At 41.5% G+C, this 25,904-nt stretch overlaps 1 protein-coding gene across 1 annotated transcript; it reads right to left on the bottom strand.

Moving 5' to 3' along the window:
* Window positions 1-346: 346 nt before the first annotated feature.
* Window positions 347-25,816, bottom strand: Phf11 (PHD finger protein 11). The gene is made up of 10 exons (XM_047552384.1): window positions 25,660-25,816; window positions 19,274-19,395; window positions 14,519-14,626; window positions 8,921-9,054; window positions 7,003-7,052; window positions 5,278-5,345; window positions 4,255-4,321; window positions 3,638-3,769; window positions 2,741-2,812; window positions 347-737 (listed from the first exon to the last, which is right to left on the bottom strand). Exons 1-10 carry the CDS (start codon window positions 25,751-25,753, stop codon window positions 583-585), a joined length of 1,002 nt encoding a protein of 333 aa, XP_047408340.1. The 5' UTR covers window positions 25,754-25,816; the 3' UTR covers window positions 347-582.
* Window positions 25,817-25,904: the final 88 nt, after the last annotated feature.

Consider the following 25,904-nt stretch of genomic DNA (forward strand, 5'->3'; position numbering starts at 1 on the left):
GTGAGCAAAACAGCAGGATAATAGAAACAACAAATTGTTTTCAGTGAACATACTCTCATGGTGTGATATAGCTAATTAAACTAGGAAGTGGTATGAAGGAAAAGTAATCTCAGATGGAATAAATGGGAGGCTGGTATAGGTACTATAGGAGGAACAGGCAGAAGAGAAAGTAGTTAAGACTTCACAGCAGGGATGTGCAAAGACCCTGGCAGTGGGAGCATCTGGTGTGTTACTGGAATCCACTTAGATCTCTGGGGGAGGGGATGCACCAGCAGGAAGCTGCCCATAGAATTTTAAGAGCAGAAGGTGGGAGAGATGGGAGACATGACTGAATTTACTCAAGCAGACCTGGAAAACATTTTATTGGAGAGGTAGTAGTAGTAGAAGTAGCATGATGATATAGGGAGACAAGAAGCATCCAGTTGGCAGTGCCAATCAGCAAGAACAGATAAGAGCTGGTGGGGATCACAGTTTGGGGCCCATACAGGGATAAGCACCTAGTCCTGAAGGTATGTGCCTCCTGGGCTGGGTCTCTGGTGTAGGGCCTGCTTGCAGTTCCACCTGACCACTGGTTTAAGATCTTTAGGAAGACAGTGAGGATTCTGAAGTGGAACTTGACCTGAGGTCTCTGTTTTCTTGAAAAGAGCACAAGGTTTGTTTTAAATCCTGAAGTAGCTCAATGTCTTCCTTCAGCTGCTGCCGCATTTCTTCAGATTCATGAATTTTATTCTCTATTGCTTTGAAAAGAAGAAATAAAGTGACTATTCAGTGGTTTCATGAGAAATAATGTACTATTTCTAGCTCCTTTCACTTGCAAGTACATAGTCCACAGTGCTTGTTCCTCGAATGAAAAGCCTAGAGTCTTGTGAGCAGGAACTGGTTTCTTTCTGCCTGCTTCCTCTTCTGATTCAGGATGGGATTCCAGCATTTACCACATATAAAGCTGGTAAGTCTTTTAAGATTTTGTATAAGTTTGTGGCAAAAAAAGTCCCTATTGTCTGTATCTTTGAAAACTTGAACACTTGTATAACCTCCATGCTACACTGTGTGCATTTGTTGAAAACTGATAAACAGAAGAGAGAATGTGGCTAGAATATCAAGGATGAGGGCAAATCTTTGATAGAGATGCATCCAATATTTTTTTGTTACATAAAAGCTTTTGGTATTAGAAATAGATTTTTATTATGGAACAAGAAGATACTTTTTTTTCATAATTAGGCTTTATAAATAAGGCAATTAATTTTAAAAGCCTTAAAATTTGTTTTAAAATACATAATCTTCAGAACAACCATATACCTGCAATTAACTGTACACATTAGTAAGGCTACATTAAGCTAGAGAATATCAATGTGGTGTCAAAAGTTGAGCCTTTTCAGCTGGTTCTCATGCAGTTCCAAGCGGTGTCTCCTGGTCCGCTGTACCCGCTGCATTGCACTATGAACAGGTGGACTCCCAACCAGCCCACCCAGAGTGACATCCAAACATGTAACTATGTCATATGAAAAAATAAGAGATGAGTCTCTAATAAAAAGATTTTTAGAAAATTTCAAAGGCTACCTTAAATACAAAAGAGAGATGCCTATTAGCAGACAGTTGAAAGATATTTGAGGTAAATTAAAAAAATTTTTCTTGCTGATTATAAATGTAGTTAAGACTAAATTCAAATAGAAATGTATAACATAAAACCCAAATGAGAAAGTTGCGTATGTTTAGACAAGGATATGAACTATTTGTTTTAAGACCATTTCCTGACAAAAACAGATAGGGCACCATATTGTGCAGGGTTGTGGGGGGGGAGCCATTCGCACCTGTGAATCTGATCTCCCACTCCTCCCACTCTCCTGTGTGGCAGCCTTAACAAAGGTCAGATCAGAATCATAAGTGGAAATCTGCCTGTCTTGAGGCCGTCAGTGCTGCGAGCAAGACTCAATAAGTGGTTGGTACTTTATAGAAAGGTTTCTCCCTCCTCCAACCCACGTACCCTGAGTTTCTCTTCTACAAAAACTTCTTGACTATTTTCATTTATTTCTGATGAATTATCTACAATGCCTCTCATAGGAGATTAGATTTGTTGGGAGAACTAGGACAATTTTAACAAGGGAGGAAACTGCAGAACAGTTTATTGTACCTTACCACTGCACAAGAGCAGAGAGAGTGCAGGAAGCCCCACCAGCTTCGCCTTTGCCTACACATGGGCCAGAATACTCTGCCAATTTTGCAATCCATTTTTTGTTTCCTTTTTTTTTTTTTTTTTGGTACCAGGGATTGAATCCATGGACTTTACCACTAAGCTGTGTCCCCAGCCCTTTTTATATTTTATTTAGAGATGGAGTCTCTTTGAGTTGCTGAGGATGACTTTGACTCATGATCCTCCTGTCTCAGCCTCCATAGCTTCTGGGATTACAGGTGTGTGCCACCACGTCTGGCCTGTTGTTTTCTTTTTAATGAGTTTCTTCTCATTAAACCCCAAGTATTTGTATATAGGAAATTTGGAAAATTCAGCATTAAAAGGACAGACAGAAGAAATTACTACAATCCAATACCTACAAGTAACTGCTCTTTCCACTAAGTGCAATTGTCCTCTGTGCCTACTTATATGTATATTTTTTTCTTCTGTGCCTGTAATACTGTTTTTGTAATGGGCTGGGCTATTTTCACTTAATAAAACAATATTGTTAAATGACTTATTACCACATAGCATCATACTATTTCAATTTTTAAGTTTTTATAACTTACATACCTGCTTGAAAATTTACAAATGTGTCTTCAAATAATCTACAGTCAAAAAGTGAAGTCCCAATTTCCTCATACTCTGGAGAGAGAAAAACATTTTCAGTATTAATTTCAAACAATTCATGGGTGCAGTCACACTTCAGAAAATAACCCAAAACAGGGAAGTGTAAACAGAACATCCCTTTCCTGTGGAACTTGTTAGAAATGTAGACTCAGGACCGGGGGTGGAGCAGCTATCTGTGTGTGCACACATCCTTCAGCAAAGTTTGAGAAGTGCTCAGGTTGTCCTATAGAATATAGTCTTTCAAATAAGTATATATTTTGCATTGCTGGCTATAATATAGATGGTCAAGCTTTCCCTTATGAAATAACTTTAAAGTTTGTACGCTCAGACTAGGTGTTAGGAAAGCTAATAAGTAGCTATGTGCTTGCACCTTACAAATGGAACTTCAGCTTCCCTGAGAGTTCAAGAAACTTCTGTAAGAAAGTTCTAATAAACACATTGATCAAAACATTTAAATTTCTCCTATACCTTAAACTTTGAGTAAACATTTATAGAGGGCTCTTGGTTTATTTAGGAAGCAGTTTGAGTTCTATCAGCACTGTAACCTAACTGTTATCAACTCTTAAATACAGGTGCAGGAGTGGTGGGGAGCAGCCACGTGGCCACCTCGGCTCCAGATGCACCCACCCACCTATGTGCACCTACGGGAACTAGACCATAGCTGTCAGTCAGAACTACTTACTGAGTCTGTGAGCTGTCTACATTCTGTTGATTTATAATAGACAGTAGACTTATACACAATGATTTTTATTAAAGAATGCAAAGGGAAAATTTTTTTCCTTATTTTGTCTGTTTCACATGTAGGTCTGTGAAAAGCTTCTGTACTGGGAAATTCAGTACCTGATTCTGAAGTAGTCTCATCCATAAGTCTTTCTTGAATCAAATGAAGTTTGTCTAATATTTCTTCAAATAAGTCATTAAGAAGTCCTGCTTCCTTACATTTCTTAAGAAAAGGCATTTTCACAATCGCATCTAACAAGGAAAACATTTTTATAAGTAAATGGTAGGGCAGCTAATCATCCCACTTATGGTTACTTCTTCAAACCTTGCCTAGTGGAGGGTGAACATAATTAGTAAATAACACACAACACCTTTGCTAGTGAATGAAGTGTTGTAAGATAAAACCTTGCTTATAATAACTATATGAATTAAGAGGAATTCCTAAAATTTAGCTTCAAATCCTTGAGATGACAGCCTGCCCTTTTTTTTTTTTTGTCAGTTATTATGTCACACTCCTTATAAGAAATTGTGGGGTGGCACATTACTGGATGCTGAGCTCAGGCACCCAGCTTTTTCTTTAGGAGTGTATCCTTATACTGAGAAGGACCGGCGCATTCTGAGCCAACTTATTTGCATAAATAAGATGGGGTTCTAATGGAGTGGGCAGCTGAAATACTGAAGGGTCAACATTTTCACAAGTACTGGAGGCCATGTTATAGCAGTCACTGAGCACAAACCTGGGTAGCTGCTGTGCTTTTCCTTCATTGGTTTTACAAATCTATTGAACGGCGTTGTCTCGGGTGGCTAGAGGAAGAGAAAACGCAAGATCGCAGTGATTGTACTGTTGGCATTTAACACACAAAAGCCAATCTGCTGTGTATAATTAGATGCCTGTTAATGGGGAAAACCATGCTTTATATTTATAGATACTTTACATTTAAAACAAGAGGTGTTTGAGAAACTGTTGTTTTGTTTCTTTGGTACTGGGGACAGAACCCAGGGACTCTTAACCACTGAGCCACATTCCCAGCCTTTTTAAATTTTTTGAGACGGTGTCTTGCTAAGTTTCTGAGGCTGGGAGAAACATTTGTTTTTGAGACAGTTATGTTGCCTAGGCTGGCCTTGAGCTCCTGGCTGCAAGTAATTCTCCCATCTCAACCTCCTCAATAGTTGGGCTACAGGTGCATGCCACCTCACCCAGCCTGAGAAACATCTCTTAAATAAAAGCAAGGAGTGGAGGCTGCTGGCTCATATTAATTTGGCTTATATGAGTTGATGTTAATACTTAAAATCCTATAAGTATTTCATATACTTTATATATAATCTAGAAAATTATGAGAATTACAAACAAGGTCACATTGGATCATGTAATTGGGAAATACTGTGTACCAGTGCTCAGCTGTACCCGCAGTCATATAAGGACCTAAGCACTCTATAAGGGCAGACGTTCTAACTAGTGCTAAGGAATGCTTCACAGAAGCTGTGGGAATAATGTCATCTCTAGAAACTTCCAGCTTCTCCTTACTAATTTCATCATAGTTATATCATTAGGAATTATCTAAAAACTTCTGAATATGGGATTCTTCTCCAAAGAAGCAGTCTCAGCTTTATCTAGTCAGACAACACAAATGAAGGATGTTATACAGATGCTGGCTATTCCAGTAACTTGGAAAGTACATTTCACCTGAAATTTAGAATGATTTAAATAAAGACACCATATAAAGAAATTTAAAGCTATAAGAAAATTGAAGTCAAATTACCAGTACATGAATGCCTGTTGGGAGACTTTTCTTCCTTCCTCTTTTTCCTTTCACTCTTGAAAAATCAGCTAAAAATATAAATCACTTAAGTCAGAATAAAGGAAAAGATTGATTATATGACATATAAAACTCATATATGTCAAAAGACACAGCAAACAGACTAAGCATTTTCAACACAGGAAAGTGCTAATTTTTAAAATATAAAATCATTTTACAGTCAATATGAAAAGGAAATAATAAAGAAAAATGGGCATATGGAGAATCTTCAGGAAGCAGGTTAATTGAATAGAAACGTGAATAAAGCAGGTCATAGGAAAACAACTGGTGAAAAGATACAAAGTAAAAATTCTTATATCAGACTGATAAAGATGTTTAATAAACAATATTTGCAGAGATTTGGGTAACTGTACTGCAGATATCTTTTTGGAAGATAATTAGCTATAAGTTATCTAGAGTTTCACTGTTTATATTCTTGGAATCAATGATTTTACTTAACAGTATAGTTTGTGTGAAGGCACAAAGATGTGTGGAGAACAAGGTTAACCATGGCAGTAAGTGTAATGGAAAACTGGAAATAGCCTGAATGTCCCTCAAGCAGCCAACAGTCCAATTGTGTTATGGCTGTACCATGGAATATTATGCATAAGCTTATGTGCTTGTGCAGAAGGATCTTTAAAATACAGCCAAGTGAAAAAAACAATGTATGTTAGTGGGTATGGTATGTTTAAGATTTTTTGGAAGAATTCAAAAGAACAAGCCTTTCCTCTGAGGAAAGGACTGGTTTACATCCAGATTTTTGTGGTGCCAGGTACGGAACCCAGGGCCTGTACCTGTCAAAGACACACTGCCACTGAGCTATACCGACAGCCCAAGATTATCTGCTTTTTATAAAACTTACTGTCTGTCAGTAAACACTGATTGACAGCAATCTTTTTTATGGCATTTCCTGGTAAGTTAAAAAGGTAATGACTGAAAAGTAAGTGTAGAGATACTGCTCAGAGAGTGCTTTTTACCCCCATAAAATGCAGTTGGCATGGCACAGAACTAAGTCTTTTCCAGAGAGGTCCTGACTCCAGGTCACTGTGAACCTTCCGGATTTAGTACTGGTAAGACACTTCTGTTCTGGAAGTACACTGAATGCACTCGTGAATGAATGTACATCCCATAACTCCAGTTAACCAGGATCTATTCTACCTTAATTAAAATGAAATGCTTCTCAAAAGCATTTTTAGAAGTTTTTATCCAGGAAGCATGTGGCACTTTACTAATTTTACCTACTGAAAATTCTAATACTCCTACAGAAGAGTAGTAGTCACAAAAGTCAAAGCTTTTTACAGTGTCTAGTTTGGTCCTACCAGGATGGTGAGAATGGCCAGATAGGTCTACTTCAACAAAGAAAAACTAGTCAAGCTGGGCACGGTGGTGACCCCAGTGACTCAGGAGGTTGATGCAGGAGGATTGCAAATTCAAGGCCAGCCTCAGCAACTTAGTGAGACCCTGTCTCAAAAAATAAGAGGCTGGAGATATAGCTCAGTGATAGAGCACACCTGGGTTCAATGTCATATCAAATAAGTGCACAGAGAAACTGACAAATTTATAGGTATGTAAAATATTAACTCAATTTTATATTTTAATTCAATGAGGCAAGTAAATCAGACTATTCCATGTCTTACCTAAATGTCTGGCTTTCTTTAAACCCACAGTATTGAAATTGTAGAGACTTACCACTCTGAGCATTGGTTGATGATCTGGGAGCATGATGTCGGCATAACACCCTGAAAATACGCAATTTCAAAGAATCATGAAATCTTTTAATAGTTTTCAAATATAATGTCAATATCCTTGTGGTTTAAAAAGGTACTAATTTTTCATGATGGCTACATTTTAAATAGTGACTTTTAAAGAGAAATGTTAAGCCACTATAAAATTAACCTACATCAAGTGTGGATGAGTCTGTTAGATGTCTTCTCTGCCCTCTGAATCTTAGAAAGATTGTGTTCTCTGAAGGAGTGAGTGCTGATTGAAGACTGAACAGTACTAGTTCATATATGGTGGTTAGGGGCATTTGGCTATACAAAGATATGTAAAGATCCAAAATCTTGTAAGATATGCAGATTTCTATAAGACCAGGCAAAGTTTGATTTTCAACAATAGCACAAAAGTGCATGCATTAATTTAGGGAAAAAGTAGATTTCAAAGCTGGCAGCTTTCCAGGTCTTTCTTCTAACCTACAAAGAGCCTAAAATTTGTTCAGTGTCCCCAAAGAAACCAGCACAACAGACTACATGAACTAAAGTGAGAGAACTGCACAGGTCCCGTTTTCTTTGGTCCCTCCCTTCTGTCTCGGCCCCAGCTACTTCTCCCCTCTTTTCCTATTGGGACTGGTGGACAGGATGCAGTGCCTTCCTCTCCTAAGGGAATGTGCAGTCACCTCCATCTTCTAAGTCCCACCTCCTCCACCAGCCTTCCCAGCAATACCGCAAATTAACCCCTCACGTCCCTGCCTTAGGTTTTGGTGACTGAGAACTTTCATTTGCCAAGTACTTAAGTTTTTTCAAGCAGTTTTCATTGACCTAATTCATTAGTTCTAATATAGGATCAGTGTGTTTTCCTCAACTTTAAGATAGTCACAACTTTGCTTTTGTTTGATCTTATGTTTAAAGTCTTTGTTTAAAAAAAGTCATAAAATGGGCCCTTCACAAAGGTTAAAAAAAAAAAAAAAAACAAAGTGAAACTCTGAGCATATCCTGAGTTTCTTAGCAAATTGCATATAAAAAGAAGTACTGTACAATGACACTCCCTAATGTCTCAAGCAACAGAATACCTATTTAACTTGCTCAGACTCATTTAAAATTACTTTGGAAACTTGGGCAGGCTTACCCACATTGTTTTAGAAGGTATGGTCCCTAAGCCTGAAGATGAACTGGTGTGGTAAAGCGCAAGGGACTCAGGATCTCTGACACCCAGCTCTGCCACTCATCAACTGTGTGACCTGAGGAAAGTTCCTGAGTGGCTCAGGGCTTTATCTGTACATAGGGATAATAGTATCAACCTCCCTGAACTGACACAAGTTAACATTAGTATAGCACTTTGACTTTGCCTGGCAAAAAGTGGTTATTAAATAAGTTAATAAAAGAGTGCCTGGGACACTTCGATAAGGGGATCTAGGCTCTGAGTAGGATTTTTTAAAAAAATTACTTTATGAATAAATCTTACAAAAACTTCTAAAAAATGCTCTCATGACACCAATCCTACTATTCAGAACAAGTAGCTGTTTACTGGTATGGCAGTGGAAATTACATTTATTCCACATACAAGACTAAAGACAAAAACTGATGAGTCTGTGGCTATATAAGGAAAGACTGCTTCCTGTGTCAGAAAAGAATAGCTTTGAACTGGTCCCCATCTCCTGCCATTCACATCACTATGACAGGTGATGTTTTTACTAGGAAGGACAGGATACAGAGAAATTTAAAAAAGCAAAACAAAACCTTGTTTTTTTCTATGCTACTGAGAAAATACCCAACTTGGTATCCCCCAAACTGTCTTCTCCTTTGAAAATCGGTTATATAAATTTAGCTTTTAAAGTCTTGTTCCTTATCCCAATCCCCCAAATTAGGCTTAAAACTGTTGTATTAAATACTTATAAATCCCTTGAGCTCCATCAGCTTGTGGAAATGCATTGTCCTTTTTGGCACAGAAAAAGTGGTAGTTCTTGGCACAGGTTTTTAAGTCACATCCCACGGTGGCTCCTCTTTCACGACACAATGTGCATTTCTACAGAGGAATAGATTTTACTGAATGAGACCCTGTTTTTCATAATCTTTGTTAAAATTTAAAAATATCATTAGATGTTATTTAAGCCAGCAGTCCTGTATTTTTATCCTGGATATTACTGGTAAAGTTTCATCTTTCATACAAACATTTGATATTCTTTACATTTGGCTGCTCATTTGGAAATTTCAGCAAAACCTCAACTAATGAATGCTTGGCATGGACTGTTCTGTAATGATCCCATTAAAAGCAGAAAATGTTTTTTTCTTTCAAAAAACAATGTCTTTTTAAAAGAGATTTCTAAAAATCAGAGTTGGCCAACTTGTTTAGCTCGAGGCTACTGGTCCTGTGGGGACAGGAACTTGAGGCAAGAGCAGCTCCTGGCCTCCTGCCGGGAAATGGGAGGTTGAGACAAGAGGAATACAAGTTCAATCAGAGCCAGTCACTTCTCTTGGATTCATTTCTGGGGTAACAGTAACTGTCTGCTGGATTCCTATTGAGGATAATGTGAGCTAAAATAAGGGAACTTCTTTGGAATCTAGAGTAGAGCGCCCCACCTCCCAAAAAACCCCTAGAAAACCAAAAACTCAACAGAGTGGTAACATGTTTTTCTTAGTTTAGCTTATCTGATCCCTTGCTTTTATTTCTCAATTTGGTGTTTTATTGAAGATGGTGTGGAGATGGTTAGGCAGACAGTGTGTGACCACAGAAGCCTAACTGGTTTAGGGAATCCAGCCACCACTGCGGCTGATTACCTCATACTCTGGCTGAATGACTGGTGGCACAAGGAGATCATCTTGCAAAAACAGACGGCTCACACGATTCCCCAACAGCAGCACAAGCAAATATGTGAATAAAGACAGTTCAAATGTAGGCGAGAAGCAAGATTAAGATAAAAGGTGGAGTTCCAAATCAGACCATGTAAGAATGACAATTTAACTGGGGGGAGACCAAATGACTATTTGCATAGGAAAAAAAGATCCCTACCTCACAATACTCTCCCAAATAAAGTTTGAATGGATTAAAACTCTAACTATGCAAAGCAAATAAATAAACTTTAAAAAAAAATTAGGAAATAGAAAGAAAAAAAAGCATGGTATTGAGGCAAAGGAAGACTAAGGAAGGTAAAAAACCCAGAAGCCACAAAGAACAAGACAGATCTGACTAAATAAAAAATTTAAACTTTCATTTTATGGTGACATATACTATTTAAAAAATTTAAGACAAGGAAAAGATGGAAAGAAAAATGTTTGCAGCGCACACCTGTAATCCCAGTGGCTCAGGAGCAGGATTCCAAGTTGCTTTTTTTTTTTTTTTTTTTTTTTTTTTTTTGCGGTGCTGGGGATTGAACCCAGGGCCTTGTGCGCCTTGTGCTTTCAAGGCAGGCACTCTACCAACTGAGCTGTATCCCCAACTCTACCAACTGAGCTGTATCCCCAGCCCAGGATTCCAAGTTTAAAGCTGGCCTCAGCAACTTAGCAAGGCTCTAAGTGACTTGGTGAGACCCCACTGAAAAAACAAAAGGGGCTGGGGATGTGCTCAGTGGTAGAGCACCCCTGGATTCAATCCCTGGCACCAAAAAAAGAAAACAAAAAAAAGCAGCATATTAGATAAAGGGTTAAGATAATCCACAGAAAAATGGTAACAGGCAAATCACAAAAGAAATACAAATGGCAATAAACGTTCGTTTGCTTAAGGTCTTTGTAAGTACATAGTATTACAGACACTGTTGAGGGATAAGGGGGAAGACAGTGGACTGAACAGAGAAGGTACCTGCCCCGGTGGAGTGTACACTGCAGTGGAGAGGAGGTACCGCAGTGAAAGAAAGCAAACTTAAAAACATCTCATGGTGGGTCAGGGAGGTAGCTCAGTGGTAGAGTGCTTGCTTAGCATGTGAAAGGTCCTGGGTTAGATCCCTGGCACTGGCAAACAAAAATACAACACCTCATAGAAGGGTTTATGCATTGTATATAACTAAAATAAGGCAAATGACAGTGTCATTGGTCCCTACTTCAGACTGGGTAGTCAGTAAAGTATAGGTTTGAATAATAAGAGCTCCTAGCATGTGAAAAAGCAGGGAGAAAGATATTCTAAGCAGAGGCCCTCAGTCCTTGTGGCAAGAATGAACCTCCTGACTGGCAAGCTTACCAGAAGGGCAAGAGGAAAGCCTCTGGTTACAGCAAGGGTGAGTGGGCAGGGTCATGTAGGGCTTACAAGCCAGAGTAAGGCCAAGTAATTTTATGTTTGTTTAAGGGGAACATGAACTGACCAATATTTTTAAGAGATCAAGCTGCTGTTTAGAGAATGAGCTGGGTAGGCTGGCAGGAGGAAATCAGGGTATCAGCAATCTTCAGCAACCTTTGAGAGAGCAACTAGCGACTTCAGTGGATTAATGACACTGAGAAGTGGGTGGAGGGTGCAGTGTGTCTGGGGTGTTGCTGATGGGCAGGGATGTGATGAGGGAAAGATCATCCTTAGACTTCTGCTTTGGGTAACAGATGAATCATGGTGCTATTTATTGGGGTGAAGAAGGAGGAGGTTTGGATGGGGTGGAATTGTGTTATTGGCCAACCCAAACATCAGATGCTTTAGGTATCAGTGGAAATGTGTCAGGTTGGTAGACTGGAACTCTAGTGCGGGGACAGGACTGGAGATACACAACATGGGGCACAATCTCAGAGGTTGAGTGGAGAGGAGAAAGCAGCCAGGGCACAGGGGAAGAAGTAGCCAGAAAAGTAGAAGACACCCAGTGTATGTGTCCAGAAAGGCAAAAGAGTCAGGGGCCAGGGCACACACCTGTAAACTCAAGAGGCTGAGGCAGGAGGATCACAAGTTCAAGGACAGCCTCAGCAGCTTAGTGAGACCCTAAGCAACTTAGACCCTTTCTCAAAATAAAAATAAAAAAGGGTGGGGGATGTGGCTCAGTGGTTCAACTTAAACCCCTGGGTTCAATTCCTGGTTAATGCCCCGCCTACCCTCCATCCCAAAAAAGAAGGTACTTGGAGACGCAGGGTGAGGACAAGCAGGTGAATACAGCTGAGAGGACCAACTTGGGGTTGGAACATTGGAGGTGGGACAGGTTTTAAATAGAGATGACAGGATGTGAGACAGGAAACGTAGAGGGTGGAGGGTGAAGTAGACATGTAAGGGAAGTGATAAGCACCCTTCTGAGGTCTGTAGCCATGATTCTAAGCCGGTCACCGCATTTGTGGGTTTTCTCCTGCTCTTCAGCTGCTTAAGTGCTGATGCTACTATGTTTATGCATGAAACACAGGTGTACCCAAAGATGGGACTTTGCCAGGTGAACAAGAAAGTGACTGGTGCAGGAGGGGAGGGAGGAGGGAGGGGTGTCTGGAAGACCCTGCAGAGGTGGGCCGTGGTGTGTGGCCACAGACTGCAAAAGGACTGGGCAGAACTGCTGGCTGGTGGGGTGGGGCAGTGCAGAGGCCTGGAGAGAAACAATGTTCAGCCTCTCCTGTGATCAGGGAGCTGTGAAGTAAAAGTTTTCTACCCTTGGCAAAAATAAACAAGAACAGTGACACTCATTTTTGCCAGACTTTCTTTGAGCATTTTGTCAGGCTTTCTAGCTCATAGCCAGCAAGAGAAAGATCATCTCCACACATGGAATACGAGGCCTTCATCCACTATACAAAGAAGCATAAACCAGTACAACCTTTCCCAGGGAACATTGGTCAGTACAGTTCAACATTTTTACAGGAAATTCTGACTCAGCAGTGCCACTTCTAGGAGCTTGCACTACAGAAATGCTCAAACAAGCACACAAGGATACGTGTGCAAAGCTGTTGGTTGCAACATTACTTATTATGGTGAAAACCAGCGTAGATTCATTGTTTAACAAGGGAACAGGTGTACGAATCAGCACACTCTGCAGAAGTCCAGGCATTCAGTAGAGAATAAAGTACCACAGAATCACCTGCTTACAGTTCTTCAAACTGCCTTCCACACTTTGGTACACCCTGTTCCCTCTCTTGGAATTCCTTGCCCATCTTTCTTTTCACCCCTCCACCACACACTAGGAAGGGGTCCAGAAGCCCAGTTGCAGGGAGGAGCCTGCTGAGGAGGGTGGTGCTGGCCCCTGTCAAGCCACGCACGCCATACTGACACTGCCCAACCTTGACGTCAGGTGGCTGCACTCCTTGCTCCTTTATCCTCCACTTCCAATGCATCCCGGAGTCTTTCCAGTAGGTAGTCTGAATTGCAGTGTCTGCAAAACCCCTCAGGTATACCCACTCCCTCCTGTGTATTATGCTTCTAGTCAGCTGCCCGCCTTCTTCAGCCTGGATTCTTCCTTCACATGTAGGTAACCTCTAGAATCTAATGGTGGGTTTCCTTAACCCTAGTCAATTAACTCCACTGAAATCCACTAACAAAAAACAACAAAACAATCTTTCAGTTGAGGTCTGTCTGCTACTTTCTAATTAGAAGGGCTACTTACTCACCCAACTTATCATACCCATGAATTATACCACTGTCCAGTCTCCTACACACACCCAGGGCAGGATTCATACTCTCCATTTTTAGGCCTTGCTTCAGGATCTATTACAGTATCGTGTATGCTGAGAAAGCATACTTGGTCAAATTCCATCTAGACTGTTCTCTTTTCACTCTGGACTTTCCATTTTTTCTGTTTACAAAATGGGCATCATCAGATCTATAGCTGGGAGTTTTCACAGAATAATGTATGTAACACCTACTGCAGGACACTGCTGATGCTGACATTTTGCGAAGACTTGATACATGTTTGTTCTTAGTCATTAACCTTACTGTGGTTGCGGAAGCATGCAAGGCACTCACACTTGCTATCCTGCTTGCTAAGCTGTGAGTGCCTTTCCCAGAGGAAGTCTGGGGACCTAATGGACCCCATAGGATAACTCCTCAGCATTCTCTCCTTCCCAAATAGCCAGCCCCCTGATGGCTTTGGCTCCATGGGTAGTTCCTAATAAGTTATGGCTAACCCTGGCAACTGGCACACAAGGAGTTTTGAGACCCAATTAGACTTCCATAAGGCCTCTTATTCTCCGTGGGGGAATGAGCTTTTTCTTGCTGGATATGAACAGGAAAGTCTGATGCTCCAGTTCCTTCATGCAGCCACCCTATAGCTAGGAGGGGACAAGTTGATGCTGGGGACCATAAAGGCAGGGGGAGGAAACTGGGCCCCTGATGACATCATTGATGTACTAAGGCTGGTGTTTCCTCTGGTTAAGTGAGGAAAAAAAGCATTCTTCTTGTTAAAGCCAGTCTGAGCTAGGGTTTCTTCCACTTACAGCCAAAAGCATTCTAATTCATACCTACTTTACTAATGCAGCCTGGTAGTTTATTTTAAAATACTAAACATCTTCGGCTAAGATGCTTCTCTATCTCTGGTTATCAATTAAATGACTTTCTTTTGCATGTGATCCCAAGAGTATGGTCATCCTGTATAAGTAATAAAATCATTTCTACTTACCAGCTTTCTTCCTCTCTGGATTTCTTTCTTTACTGATTCCACATCAAAATTTCTATCATAATTACATGGATCATGATCCTCACATTCCACAAGGGCTGAAGAATACAGCTGAAGTAGGAAAACAAAAAGAACAAGTACACACAAAGTAGTATGGAAAGCTGCAGGCCAGAAAATGGTACTAAAAAATACTCACCAGGAGGAAGATGGATTGAGCATAGAACAGTGACCACTTTTCAGGGTGTATGAGTAGACCACAAGCCACCCTGAACCCCAGGCAAGTTTTATATTATGTGACTCTGACCCGCACTGGCTAATTGGATCTGGGTGGACCCTGATGCCAAGTTGGGCCAGATTCCCTATCCTAGGACTGTGAGCAATAGTGAACGCCACACAATTTAGTATGCAAGAAATAAAAGCAGAAACAAGGACGAGAGAGAGGATATTCCTGATGGCTTTCCAGCTCCTATTTCTTAGACCTGCCGGCACCTTCGCCTTCAGGAGCCATGAAATGCCCTGCAACCTCATTACAAACTCCTCCGTGTTTAGGCTGGCTTGAATTTCTATGGGTCACTTGAAATCAAAAGAATCCAACCTACCTTCTCAATTGAAGATCAATATGACACACATACTCGAATAACAAAGGTCAAAAATATATAAGAGAAAAATTTTTGTGACACTGGCATAGGCAAAGATTTCTTACAGAAAGCAGAAACCATAAAGTTAATAAATTTGGCTTAGAAAATGTTTGCTCTTTGAAAGACACTGCTGAGAAAACAAAAAGGCAAGACAGACACTAGATGTATTTATAATACATCTTTGATTTGTTGTTGGCACTGGGGACTTAACTCGGGCAGCCCTTATTTTACACCTCCAGCCCTTATTTTTTATTTTGAGACCAGGTCTCACTAAGTTGCTGAAAGCCTTGCTAAATTGTTGAGGCTTGCCTTGAGCCTGCGATCCACCTGCTTCAGCCTCTCAAGTTGCTGGGATTACAGACGTAATCTGCCACCACATCATACCCAGCTATAATACATCTAACTGACAATGTACAAGCATATAGGAAAAACTTAAAACTCAATAATTGACAAATTAACAATAGGCAAGGATGGGGCTGTACTCAGTGGTAGAGTACTTACTTAACACATGCAAGGCCATAGTCTGTGGGTTCTATCCCCAGCACCACCAAACAAAGGGAGGCAGGGAATTTGAACAGACACTTCATATAAGATTTTCAGTGAATACTGAATAAACACATGAAAAGATGCCTAATATCATTAACTCTCAGGCAAATTAAAAACACAATGGGATACCATTCTATGCCCAACAGACTGGACCCAATTTAAAAAAAAATGAAAATACCAAGTGTTGCCAGAGTGGTGCACACCTGTAATCTCGGTGGTCCGGGAGGCTGAGGCAGGAGATCACAAGTTCAAAGCCAGCCTCGGCAACTTAGCAAGACCCTGTCTCAAAATAAAAAATAAAAAAGGATATGTCAAAATACATTCTGTCATGCATAATTTAAAAAAAATAAAAATAAGTAAAAATAAAAAAGGGCTGGGGATGTAGCTCAGTGATAGAGCACCTATGGGTTAAATCCCTAGTACAGAAAAAAAAAAAAAAGAAAAGACAAGTCCAAGTGTTGGGGAGGACATGGAACAAGTGAAACGCGTATACATTGTTGGTAGAGGTGTAAAATGATAATTTTTGTTATCAAACTCAGGGCCTTTGCACTGTAGGCAAGTACTCTACCAACGAGCTCTCTATTCCTAGCCCGCAACTTTTTCTTCTCTATTCTTTCTGGGTCTCCCTGCGTTGCCCAGGATCTTCTCACACTCCTGGTTTCAAGTAACGCTCTTGCCTCAGTCTCCTGTAGCTGGGACTGCAAGCACACACCACCTTGCCCGGCTCTAAAACAATAACTTTTAAAGCCAAGAGCACACTTACTTTTATGACACAGCAATTCTGCTAGATGTTCACTTAAAAGAAATAAAAGCATTATTTCCACATGAAGATTTACAGATGTTCATAACAGAATTATTATGATAGCCTCAAACTGGAAGTAATACATATGTCTATCAAGGGGTGAACGGATAACAAATTGTGACATATCCATACAATGAAATACTATGAAAAAATAAAAAGGAAGAAAATACAGATATAGTTGTCCTCAGTATCCCCTGGGGAATAATTCCAAGACCCTCCCCACCTTGGATACCAAAATCTTCCAGTGCTGAAGTCCCTTATATAAAATGATGTAGTATTTGCATGTGACTCATGCATAGCCTCCCATATACTTTAGATCATCTCCAGATTGAACACAGCGTCTAGAACAATGCTCTGTAATAGCTGAAACACTACATTGTTTTTGTTTGTTGAGACAGGGACCAAGGACATGTGCCACCATGCCCAGCTTCAAAAATTACTGAAACTCATAAAGGATCTAAATTGAAGAGAGAGACCCCATTAAGATTCCTATTATGAAGTTGTCTAATTTTCCCTAAATTCTTCTATAAATTAAATACAATTCTAATCAAAATTCCAATGGAAATCTTTGTGAAATCTCAAAGTTTGAAGCACCAAAGTAAGAGCCAAGGCTCATTTTATTTTTCTTTGCGGTACTAGGGATTGAACCCACAGTCTTCAATGAACTACATCCCTAGTCCTTTTAATTTTGAGACAAGATGTCACTAAGTTGCCCAGGCTGGCCTCAAACTTATGGTCCTCCTGTCTCAGCCTCCCAAACAGCTGGGATTGTAGACGAGCACCACCGTGCCCAGTCAAGAGCCAAGGCTCATAACAAAGCCATAATAATTAAATCAGAGTTGCACCGGCTCAGGAATAGCGCCAGAAACAGACCCTTGCACATGAGCTTTGTTCTTGCCGGCATCCTGGGTAAGTGTAAAGAACTGGACTCTTGTGGATTTACAACTGTGGGACCTTGGGAAAGTGACAGCTCAGTGCCTCAGCTGTTTCATCTTTAGTGTAGGGATAATAATGGCTGCAGTGAGGATTAACAGTTTAATGTAGGTAAAGCTCCCAAAACACTACCAGGCACACACTAAACAACAGTTATCATTATTATCATTACAAATGAGTGACGAAAATATAAATTATTCATGAAACAGTGGTGGGAGGGCTGCTATAACTCAGTGGTGGAGTGCTTGCCTGCTACGATGGGTTCAATCCCCAGAACTACAAGACAAACAGACTGGAGGGAAAAACTGTCAATCATATGGAAAGATAAAATCAATTTCTACTTTACATAATAGTAATAGTCCAGTAGAGTTAAGAAACTAATGAGAAAAGCAAGATTTTAAAACTTATAGGGGAAAAAGAATCAGAAAACAATTTCTTTGGATGAAAAATCTCAAATTCTTAAAGGAAAATAATTATGACTTTACATTATAGACTCCTGTCTGACAGAAAACTCCATAAATAAAATTAAATGACAACAAATAATAAAGCATTATTATTTTTATATAAATACATATAAGCAAAAATAAACATCTCAAAGATAAAAAGTACAGACTACCAGCACCTGATGCACGGATGCAGAAACCAGAATGGACCATAAGCACATGAATTGATATGCAACCCTCAAGAATGAGGGAGTTCAAAAGAGATACTATTTCATATGAATTGAGGGAAAGTAATTAAAACCTCATAATATCAAGTATGGCAAGGAGTTAGAGAAAAATACTAGAGTATTTTTCCAATAGTGGAAGTCAAATGTCTTTGGAGGGAAATTTGGCAAATTTAGGGAAGAGAAAACACCACCTATGTTCCCCAGCAACTCCTTTTAGCTATATTCTCTAGACCAGAGAATTCGCATGTGTGAAGAGGCTTTAGATAACTGTTAGTCATAGGAAGAAAACTGGAAAAACCTAAGTGCCCATTCACAGGAGAACAGCTGAATGCAATGAAACACTGTATTTAAAGTGAAAGACTTACAACTATGTTTATCACCATGGATATATCTGAAACATCTGTAGCATTTGACAGAAATTATGTCTGGGTGGAAGGTTTATAGGTGTCTGTTATAGTTGAAATCTTTCATTAAAAAATCTTTTTTTTTTTTTTTTTGTTTCCAGGGATTGAACTCAGGGGCACTTGACAACTGAGCCACATCCCCAGCCCTATTTTGTATTTTATTGAGACACAGGATCTCACCGAGTTGCTTAGCACCTCGCTTTTGCAGAGGCTGGCTTTGAACTCTCGATCCTCCTGCCTCAGCCTCCCAAGCCACTGGGATTATAGGTGTGTGCCAGTGCACCCAGCTAAAATGTTTTGTGCTTATGTGCGTTTGTGTTTTACTGGAACTGAACCCAGGGGTGCTTTACCACCAAGCTACACCTCCAGTCCCTTTTTATTTTCATTCTGAGACAGGGTCTTCTCCCACTATGCTGCCCAGCCTAGTCTCAAACTTGAGATTCTCCTGCTTGGCCTCCCAAGTCACTGGCCTTATAGGCATGCACAACTGTGTCCAGCTTCATTAAAATATCTTGAAGAAGCTTCTTCACCATAGTTCTGTCTCTTTGTGTGTTTGACCAGTTACAAATAAATAAAATTAAAAGTAAATATAAGGTAATAAGATCTGAAACCCTTTAAAGTTAGAAGACTATGTGCCATAATCTCCACTTACAAGCCCAATGGCCAACTCCTTATTCACTGTATTCAAAGTACCATTTATCTATTCTGGTATGTCCAGTCCTAAAGGGACTCATGTAGTTTCACGTAAGTTTTCAAGTAACTTACCAAACAACATTCATGAGCAGCTATATTCTCTGACTGTGCAAAGTACAGGACACTGTACTCGAGATCTTTGGGGCAGAGTGCACATGTTCTTTTTTCCATCTTTTCTGCAACCTGAAAGATACCTATAAGTAACATTCCTGGTGAGAATTGAAAAAGTAGAATTTCATTGTGTTGACACCTCTTCCTCCAGCCCTAAAGTAGAAGGCCAAGCACTTGCTTTTATAGTCTCAACTCCCCAAAAATCAAAATATCGGGGATCTAAGGGGAAAAGTAACTTATTTTATAAATATTTAAATGGGTTAAGGAAAAAAAATTAATTCATTTAAAATGCCTAAAAATGAGGGAGATCTTCATTCATGAAACACAAGCACGAAATTAAATAGAACCAAAGTTCTAAAAATACTGCCTTGCCCATGATGAGTTCTCAATAGTAATTATTGTCATTACAAATCAACAACAATGATGTAGTCAAGAAACAGTGCTCTGGTTAACTATCCACAGCAAAACAAAATTATAACTCTATGCCATACTATATGCAAAAGCAAATTCTGGGAGAATTAAAAAAGCAAATGAGTACCACCCTAAGATTTTATCTAACTCCAATTAGAATGGCTATTATCAAGAACACAAGCAATAGTAAGTGTTGGCATGGATGGGGGGGAAAAGGCACACTAATACATTGCTGGTGGAGTTGCAAATTGGTGCAGCCACTCTGGAAAGTAGTGTGGAGATTCCTCAGAAAACTTGGAATGGGACCACCATTTGAGCCAGCTATCCCACTCCTCAGTTTATACCCAAAGGACTTAAAATCAGCATACTACAGTAATGCAGCCACATCAATGTTCATAGCAGCTCAATTCACAATAGCTAGATTGTGGAACCAACCAAGATGCCCTTCAATTGACGAATGGATAAAGAAACTGTGGTACATATACACAATGGAATATTACTCAGCCATGAAGAATAATAAAATTATGGCATTTGCTGGTAAATGGATAAAGTTGGAAAATATCATGCTAAGTGAAATAGGCCAAGCCCAAAAAACCAAAGGTCAGATGTTTTCTCTGATAAGTGGATGACAATATATAATGAGGTCGGGTGGCAGGGGGAAGAGAAGAATGAAGGGACTTTGGATGGTGTAGAGGAAAACGCGGTGGGAGTGGGTGGGGGACGGAAAGATAATAGAACGAAACAGACAGTATGACCCTATGTATGTTTATGATTACATGAATGGTGTGAATCTACATCATGTACAACCACAGAAATGAAAAGTTGTACCCCATTTGTGTACAATGAATCAAAATGCAGTCTCTATAAATAAATAAATAAAAAAGAAAAAAGCTAATGAGTAATGTGACTTACATGTGCTTTAAATTCAACATTATGATCAGTCAGGAAAGAGAGATACAAAGGTAAGAATCAGATTGTTTTCAGGGGAAAGGAAAAACAACTAAGGGAAAAAGAGCTGGGAAGAAAAGGGAAGAGGCAGAGAGAGGAAGCAAAGAGCCAGTCGTCGGGAAGATTCTGACTGGAGTCAGTTAAAAGGCAAGCTTCTCTAATTTGTTAACTTGCTATTATTTTGGCAACAAGCACGAGCTTTTTTTTTTTTTTTTTTTTTTGCTCCTTGCTAGTGTTCCTCCTTTTATTCCTTTGGTTTTCTACAGTAGAAAACTGCTTTTAAGAAGATGCCGTGGTGCATGAACATAATCTCAGCAACTCCAGAGGCTGAGACAGGAGGATCACAAGTTGGTGGTCGGCCTGGGTAACTTGATAAGACCCTGTCTCAAAATGAAAACAAAAAGGGATGGAAATATGGTTCAGTGGTAGACACCCTGGGTTGAATCCCTAACACTAGCTCTTCCCTGCCAAAACAACCCAAAACCGAAACCAAAACCAAAAACCTTACAAAGCACAGACTTAAAAAGGACAGTGTCAGGCAGTGACATTTTTAATGCTAAAATTCCCTTGACTATCATGTTTCCCACAATAACATGTGATACCTGGATCTAGAATGTTTCCCAAAAGCTTGTGGGGTGAAGGCTTTGTCCCCAATTCACCAAGGTTCAGAGGTAGGACTTCGGGGAAATAGTTGGATTATTAGGGCTCTGATTTCATCAGATTAATGGATTAATTCATTGATGGGTTCATAACTGAACAGATTGGAAGGTGGTAGAAACTATAGGAGGTGTGGCCTAGCTGGAGGAAGCAGGCCACTGGGATTTGCCCCCGAAGGGTATATCTTGTCCCAGGTCCACTTCTTGTATACTTGCACTCTCCTCTTCCTGGCTGCCTGCCATGAGCTGAGCAGCTTTTCTTGGTTGGACCCTTCCACCGTGACATTTCTGCCTGGCCTCAGGCCTAAAACAAAGGAACCAGCCAACCAGGGATTGAAACCCTCTGAAACCATGAGCCAAAATAAACCTTTCCTCCTTCGTTTTTCTCAGGTACTCTGTCACAGCCAGAAAGCTGATCGATTAACAGGGGCTGGGGTTGTGGCTCAGTGCTTACCTAGCATGTGTGAGGCACTGGGTTCGATCCTCAGCACCACACAAAAATAAAATAAAGGTATTGTGTCCATCTACAATGAAAAAATGTGTATGTGTGTGTGTGTGTGTATGTGTGTGTGGATATATATATATAGAGAGAGAGAGAGAGAGAAGCTAACACACTGTCTGACAATATGTATCTGTTCCTTACTGTGTAAGAGTTGGACGCTTTCATTCAGTGTCACTCTTTGCTGTGCAGTTGAAGGTCACTTGCAGACAGGTGTGCTACATGGGCTGATACCCAAGCAGGGCCTCCTGCACTCACTCTGGGGGCTCTATGCCCTGTCTGAAATGCACTCCTAAGTCCTTGGGCTCCGAGGACGTTGGCATGTAAGAATACAGAGGTCACCACACTGCTATGAACTAACCTGGAGTTTGTCTGCAGTACCAATGAATAAACTCAAGGTAGGACTCACAGGCTCTCACAGAGGCTTCTTCCTGCTCAACTACCCCTATATAAGAGTACCCTAAAAGGTTTTAGCTCTTCTAGTTCATTTATAGTTCTAGACTGGAGGAAGCATGTAACTCTGTAGCTGGGGGAGTCTGTCACTTTAGGGGCACAGGAGGCAATCCTTCATTATCTGAACTCTTTGTATAGATTATCTGAAACTTTTGGACCAAGTACCTTTAGGCAACTTGGTTCCTTAGCCATCTGAACTCAGGAACTATACAGATTCAGTTAGGAGGGATGCCTGTAGGTGTTGGGGTTTTTAGGAATGAGCCCATTGGTCTCCATTAGAAGCTGAGGCTAAGAACAGTGAAGATCGGCAGAGCTCCCCAGAGTCATTCTAGCAGGTTCAGCAAGCCCATGGACTCAACAGATTGACCCAACAAGATGATAGGATTTTAGAATTCTCAAACATGAAACTCATAGGTAAGAAAGGGTCTAAGAATGAAGCTGAAGAAAAATTACAAGCCTGGGACGTAAGAATCATGGAACTTAAATAACACAGCAATGCTCCAGACTCCCAAACCTCTGGGCCCATCTACCTGGGAATGAACTGCTAAGGCTTTGGTCTCTACAGGCATATCCTTCCCAATGCTAGATATGGTCTTAAGTCTACCAGAAAAGGGCGATTCATTGGGGGGGAGGGGGAGGGAGCGGCAGAATCTGTGTAGCCAGGTAGGTGGCCAAGGAACACATTCTGCCACTTAAGAATAAATTAAATGGAATGAGATCCACCAATCCTTTAACTTTCATTTAAAATCCCCTTCCAGTAGGGTATATTGTTATATAGTTATATGGTTGCCAATAAGTTATATTGTTGCCCTAGTTTTGGGCCCTTTCTGAAAAATGCTATAGCTTCTGTGTTCTGAGGCTGTCTATGCTTCCTGCTGAAGTCATTGTGGTTGATTTTTGTGACTTGTAGCTAACTGCAACTCCTGATTCATCACCAGGCTATCTCAGGGACCTTCAGGATGCTCAGCAGACGGGGAAACCCAAAACGGCTTCTTAATAAACATCTTTATTAAGATGTTTCTTAATAAACTTAAAACGGCTTCTTAATAAACTTTTTTATTAAGAAGATTTCAGCATCTTTTTGCTTAAATTACACTGTGTTTGTACTATTTGCAGCCAGCAAGTCTTAACTGACACCCAAATTCCCATGACCTGATTTCTCGGGCACACTCATGTGTGTGCTGTTCCAGTGCAAGTGTGGAAGGTGCATTGCCTTGCCCTCTGTTTTCTGAGTCTGATAAGCTCACATCCTTGCCTCTGCTTTCCCTGTCATGACTGTGTTCCAATCCTCCTATTACTGCCACAGTGATTTATCTAAAATGTATAATCTGAGACTGAGGATTAGCACAATGCTGGAACGCTTACCTAGCACGTATGAGGTCTTGGGTTTGATCCCCAGTCTACAAAAAATAAAATAAAATATCTTATCTGCACACATTTTTCTCATCACCTACAAAGCATAAGCCAAGCTCCTTAGTCTTATAAACAAGTCTTTCAGTCCTCTGACAAATATTTAATGAGGACCTACTATGTCCTATGCTACAAGGCCAACAGTTCTAGGCACTAGGAGATAGAAAAGAATAAAAGTCTCAACTTTCATGGAACTTACATTCCAGTGGCAAAGATAGACATTAAACAAAATTTCCCCCTCTGGACAGTGATAAGTCCATAGAAAAAGAGCAGGAAGAAGTAATCAGAGGCAAAGAGGGCATTCTGTATTAGAGAGGATGGGCAGACAAGGCTCAGGGAAGATACATATTAGGCAGACATCAAAACATGAAATGAAATGGGACAATGTATGGATTAAGTTTCCTTGCCAAGGAAATAGCAAATATAAGGATCCTGAAGCAGATTTGGTGGCTTAGTGGACACACAAGACAGGAGGAGGGTGGCAGTCATCAAAATGGGTAAAGTCGAATCAGAAAAGAACATGGGGTGAACTGTACAGAAATGGGAGACCCCTAGAACGGGAAAAGTGTCTTTGCTGTGCAGGCCTGCAGGAGCCCAGTGGCCTAAGAGAAGACAATGGCAGCCTGGGCTTGGATGGAGTAATGGAGGTGGTTAAGAAGTAGTCAGGCAGGAAACATTCTGAAGACAGAACTAACTGGCCTGATTGATGGGATGGGGAAAAAAGAAAAGTGCTAAGCATAGCACTAAGGTTTTTGACCTGAACAACTGGGTGAATGGAATGGGGAAGGCTGGTGGTTGAACAAGTTTGCAGTGTGGGGGAAACAAGCTCACTTCAGGAAGTACTCAGTTTGCAATCACTGCAGACATGGAAATCGGTTTTACAATTCTGGAATTTGGGAAAGATGGCAGGATGGAACATCATCTCTGTCTTCTCATTTTGCAGTCCATATACATATTAGTTAAATGAAACAGTCAACTAGTTGGCTGATGGTTGTCATTTGTTTTATGGCTTGATGCTCTAACTTAAGTCCTCCTCTGCCTGCATTAGCCTTTTTCACTTACGGCGGACTCTTGCCCTTTAAAAAAGTTAAGACCAGGCATCCTCTCCTCTAAAAAGTTTTCCTTGTGCTGGGCACGGTGGCAGTGGCGCACGCCTGTAATCCCAGTGACTCGGGAGGCTGAGACAGGAGGATTGCGAGTTCAAAGCCAGCCTCAGCAATGGTGAGGTGCTAAGCAACTCAGCGAGAACCTGTCTCTAAATACAAAATAGGACTGGGGATGTGGCTCCGTGGTAAAGTGCCCCTGAGTTCAATCCCCAGTACCAAAAAAAAAAAAAAAAAAAAAAGCCTTCCTTGCACATCAGGAGAAGTTAGGGGCCCCTCATGTGTGCCGAACTAAAGTTGCCTTTTATCCTCTAGAGCAGGGACTGCCTAACTCATCTTTATATCCCTAGGGCTAGCCCAGCGCCTGGCACATCGCGGGAGCTCTACAGGTGTTGAAGGGAAAAGGCTCACTCCGAAGACTCACTCAAGCCGAGGGCCCAGGGAACCACCCAGCGGAGAGGAGGAAATGGTGTCCAGTCACATCCTCTGAGGGCTTTCCCAGCTGCTTCCGGAGCCTCGGCTGCCTGCAGAGTCCCTTCCCCGGGGCCTGTGGACTCCAGCTTCCCCGCAGCAGGGTTTACCACTGGGTGGAATCGCGCTCGCAGTTTCAAAGGAGCAGGGCCAGGAGCACCTGGCGGCTCATCCCCAGCGAAACGTTGGCCGAGCCCGCCTCTCACTCCCAGCAGGAGCCATCGGAGCCCCCAGTGCACGGGGCCCCGCGCCGCCCTCCCCTTCTCCCGGACCCGCCGCGCACGGGAATGCGAGCGCCGGCGAGTTGGTCCCGCGCGGCCCCGGCGGCCCGGGCAGGTCGGGCAGGTCCCCGACGCGGCGGCAGGGCATTCCCGGCGCGGACCCCGCGGTACTCACCGGTGGGAAACGGCAGCACGTCCCGCGCAGGGTGCCCCTCGGGGCCGCCGGCGCGGCGCACGGTCTCGGACCGGGGCGGGGATGCGTGGGCCATGGCTGCGGGCGGCGGCTGCGGCGGCCCCACGGCGCGCGCTCCCGGAAGTGCCCGGCGGCGCCGTCGCTTCCTTCGATCCGCGCCGTCCCTGGAGCCGCCGCCGCTGGGAGTGTTGGCGCGGGAAGAGCCAGCTCGGCCGTGGAGATGGGGC

This window comes from Sciurus carolinensis, chromosome 5 (genome assembly GCF_902686445.1).
Source record: "Sciurus carolinensis chromosome 5, mSciCar1.2, whole genome shotgun sequence".
Classification (NCBI taxonomy): Eukaryota; Metazoa; Chordata; class Mammalia; order Rodentia; family Sciuridae; genus Sciurus; species Sciurus carolinensis.

Bases quoted from the DNA above. Each gene is read 5' to 3' on its own strand.
- Phf11 (XM_047552384.1), bottom strand. From the start codon at position 25,753: ATGGCCCACGCATCCCCGCCCCGGTCCGAGACCGTGCGCCGCGCCGGC. The intron at 5,346-7,002 runs GTAAGTCTCTAC...TTATATTTTTAG, and splicing joins ATCAACCAATGCTCAGAGTG to CTGATTTTTCAAGAGTGAAA. The intron at 738-2,740 runs GTATGTAAGTTA...TTCTTTTCAAAG, and splicing joins ATTTGTAAATTTTCAAGCAG to CAATAGAGAATAAAATTCAT.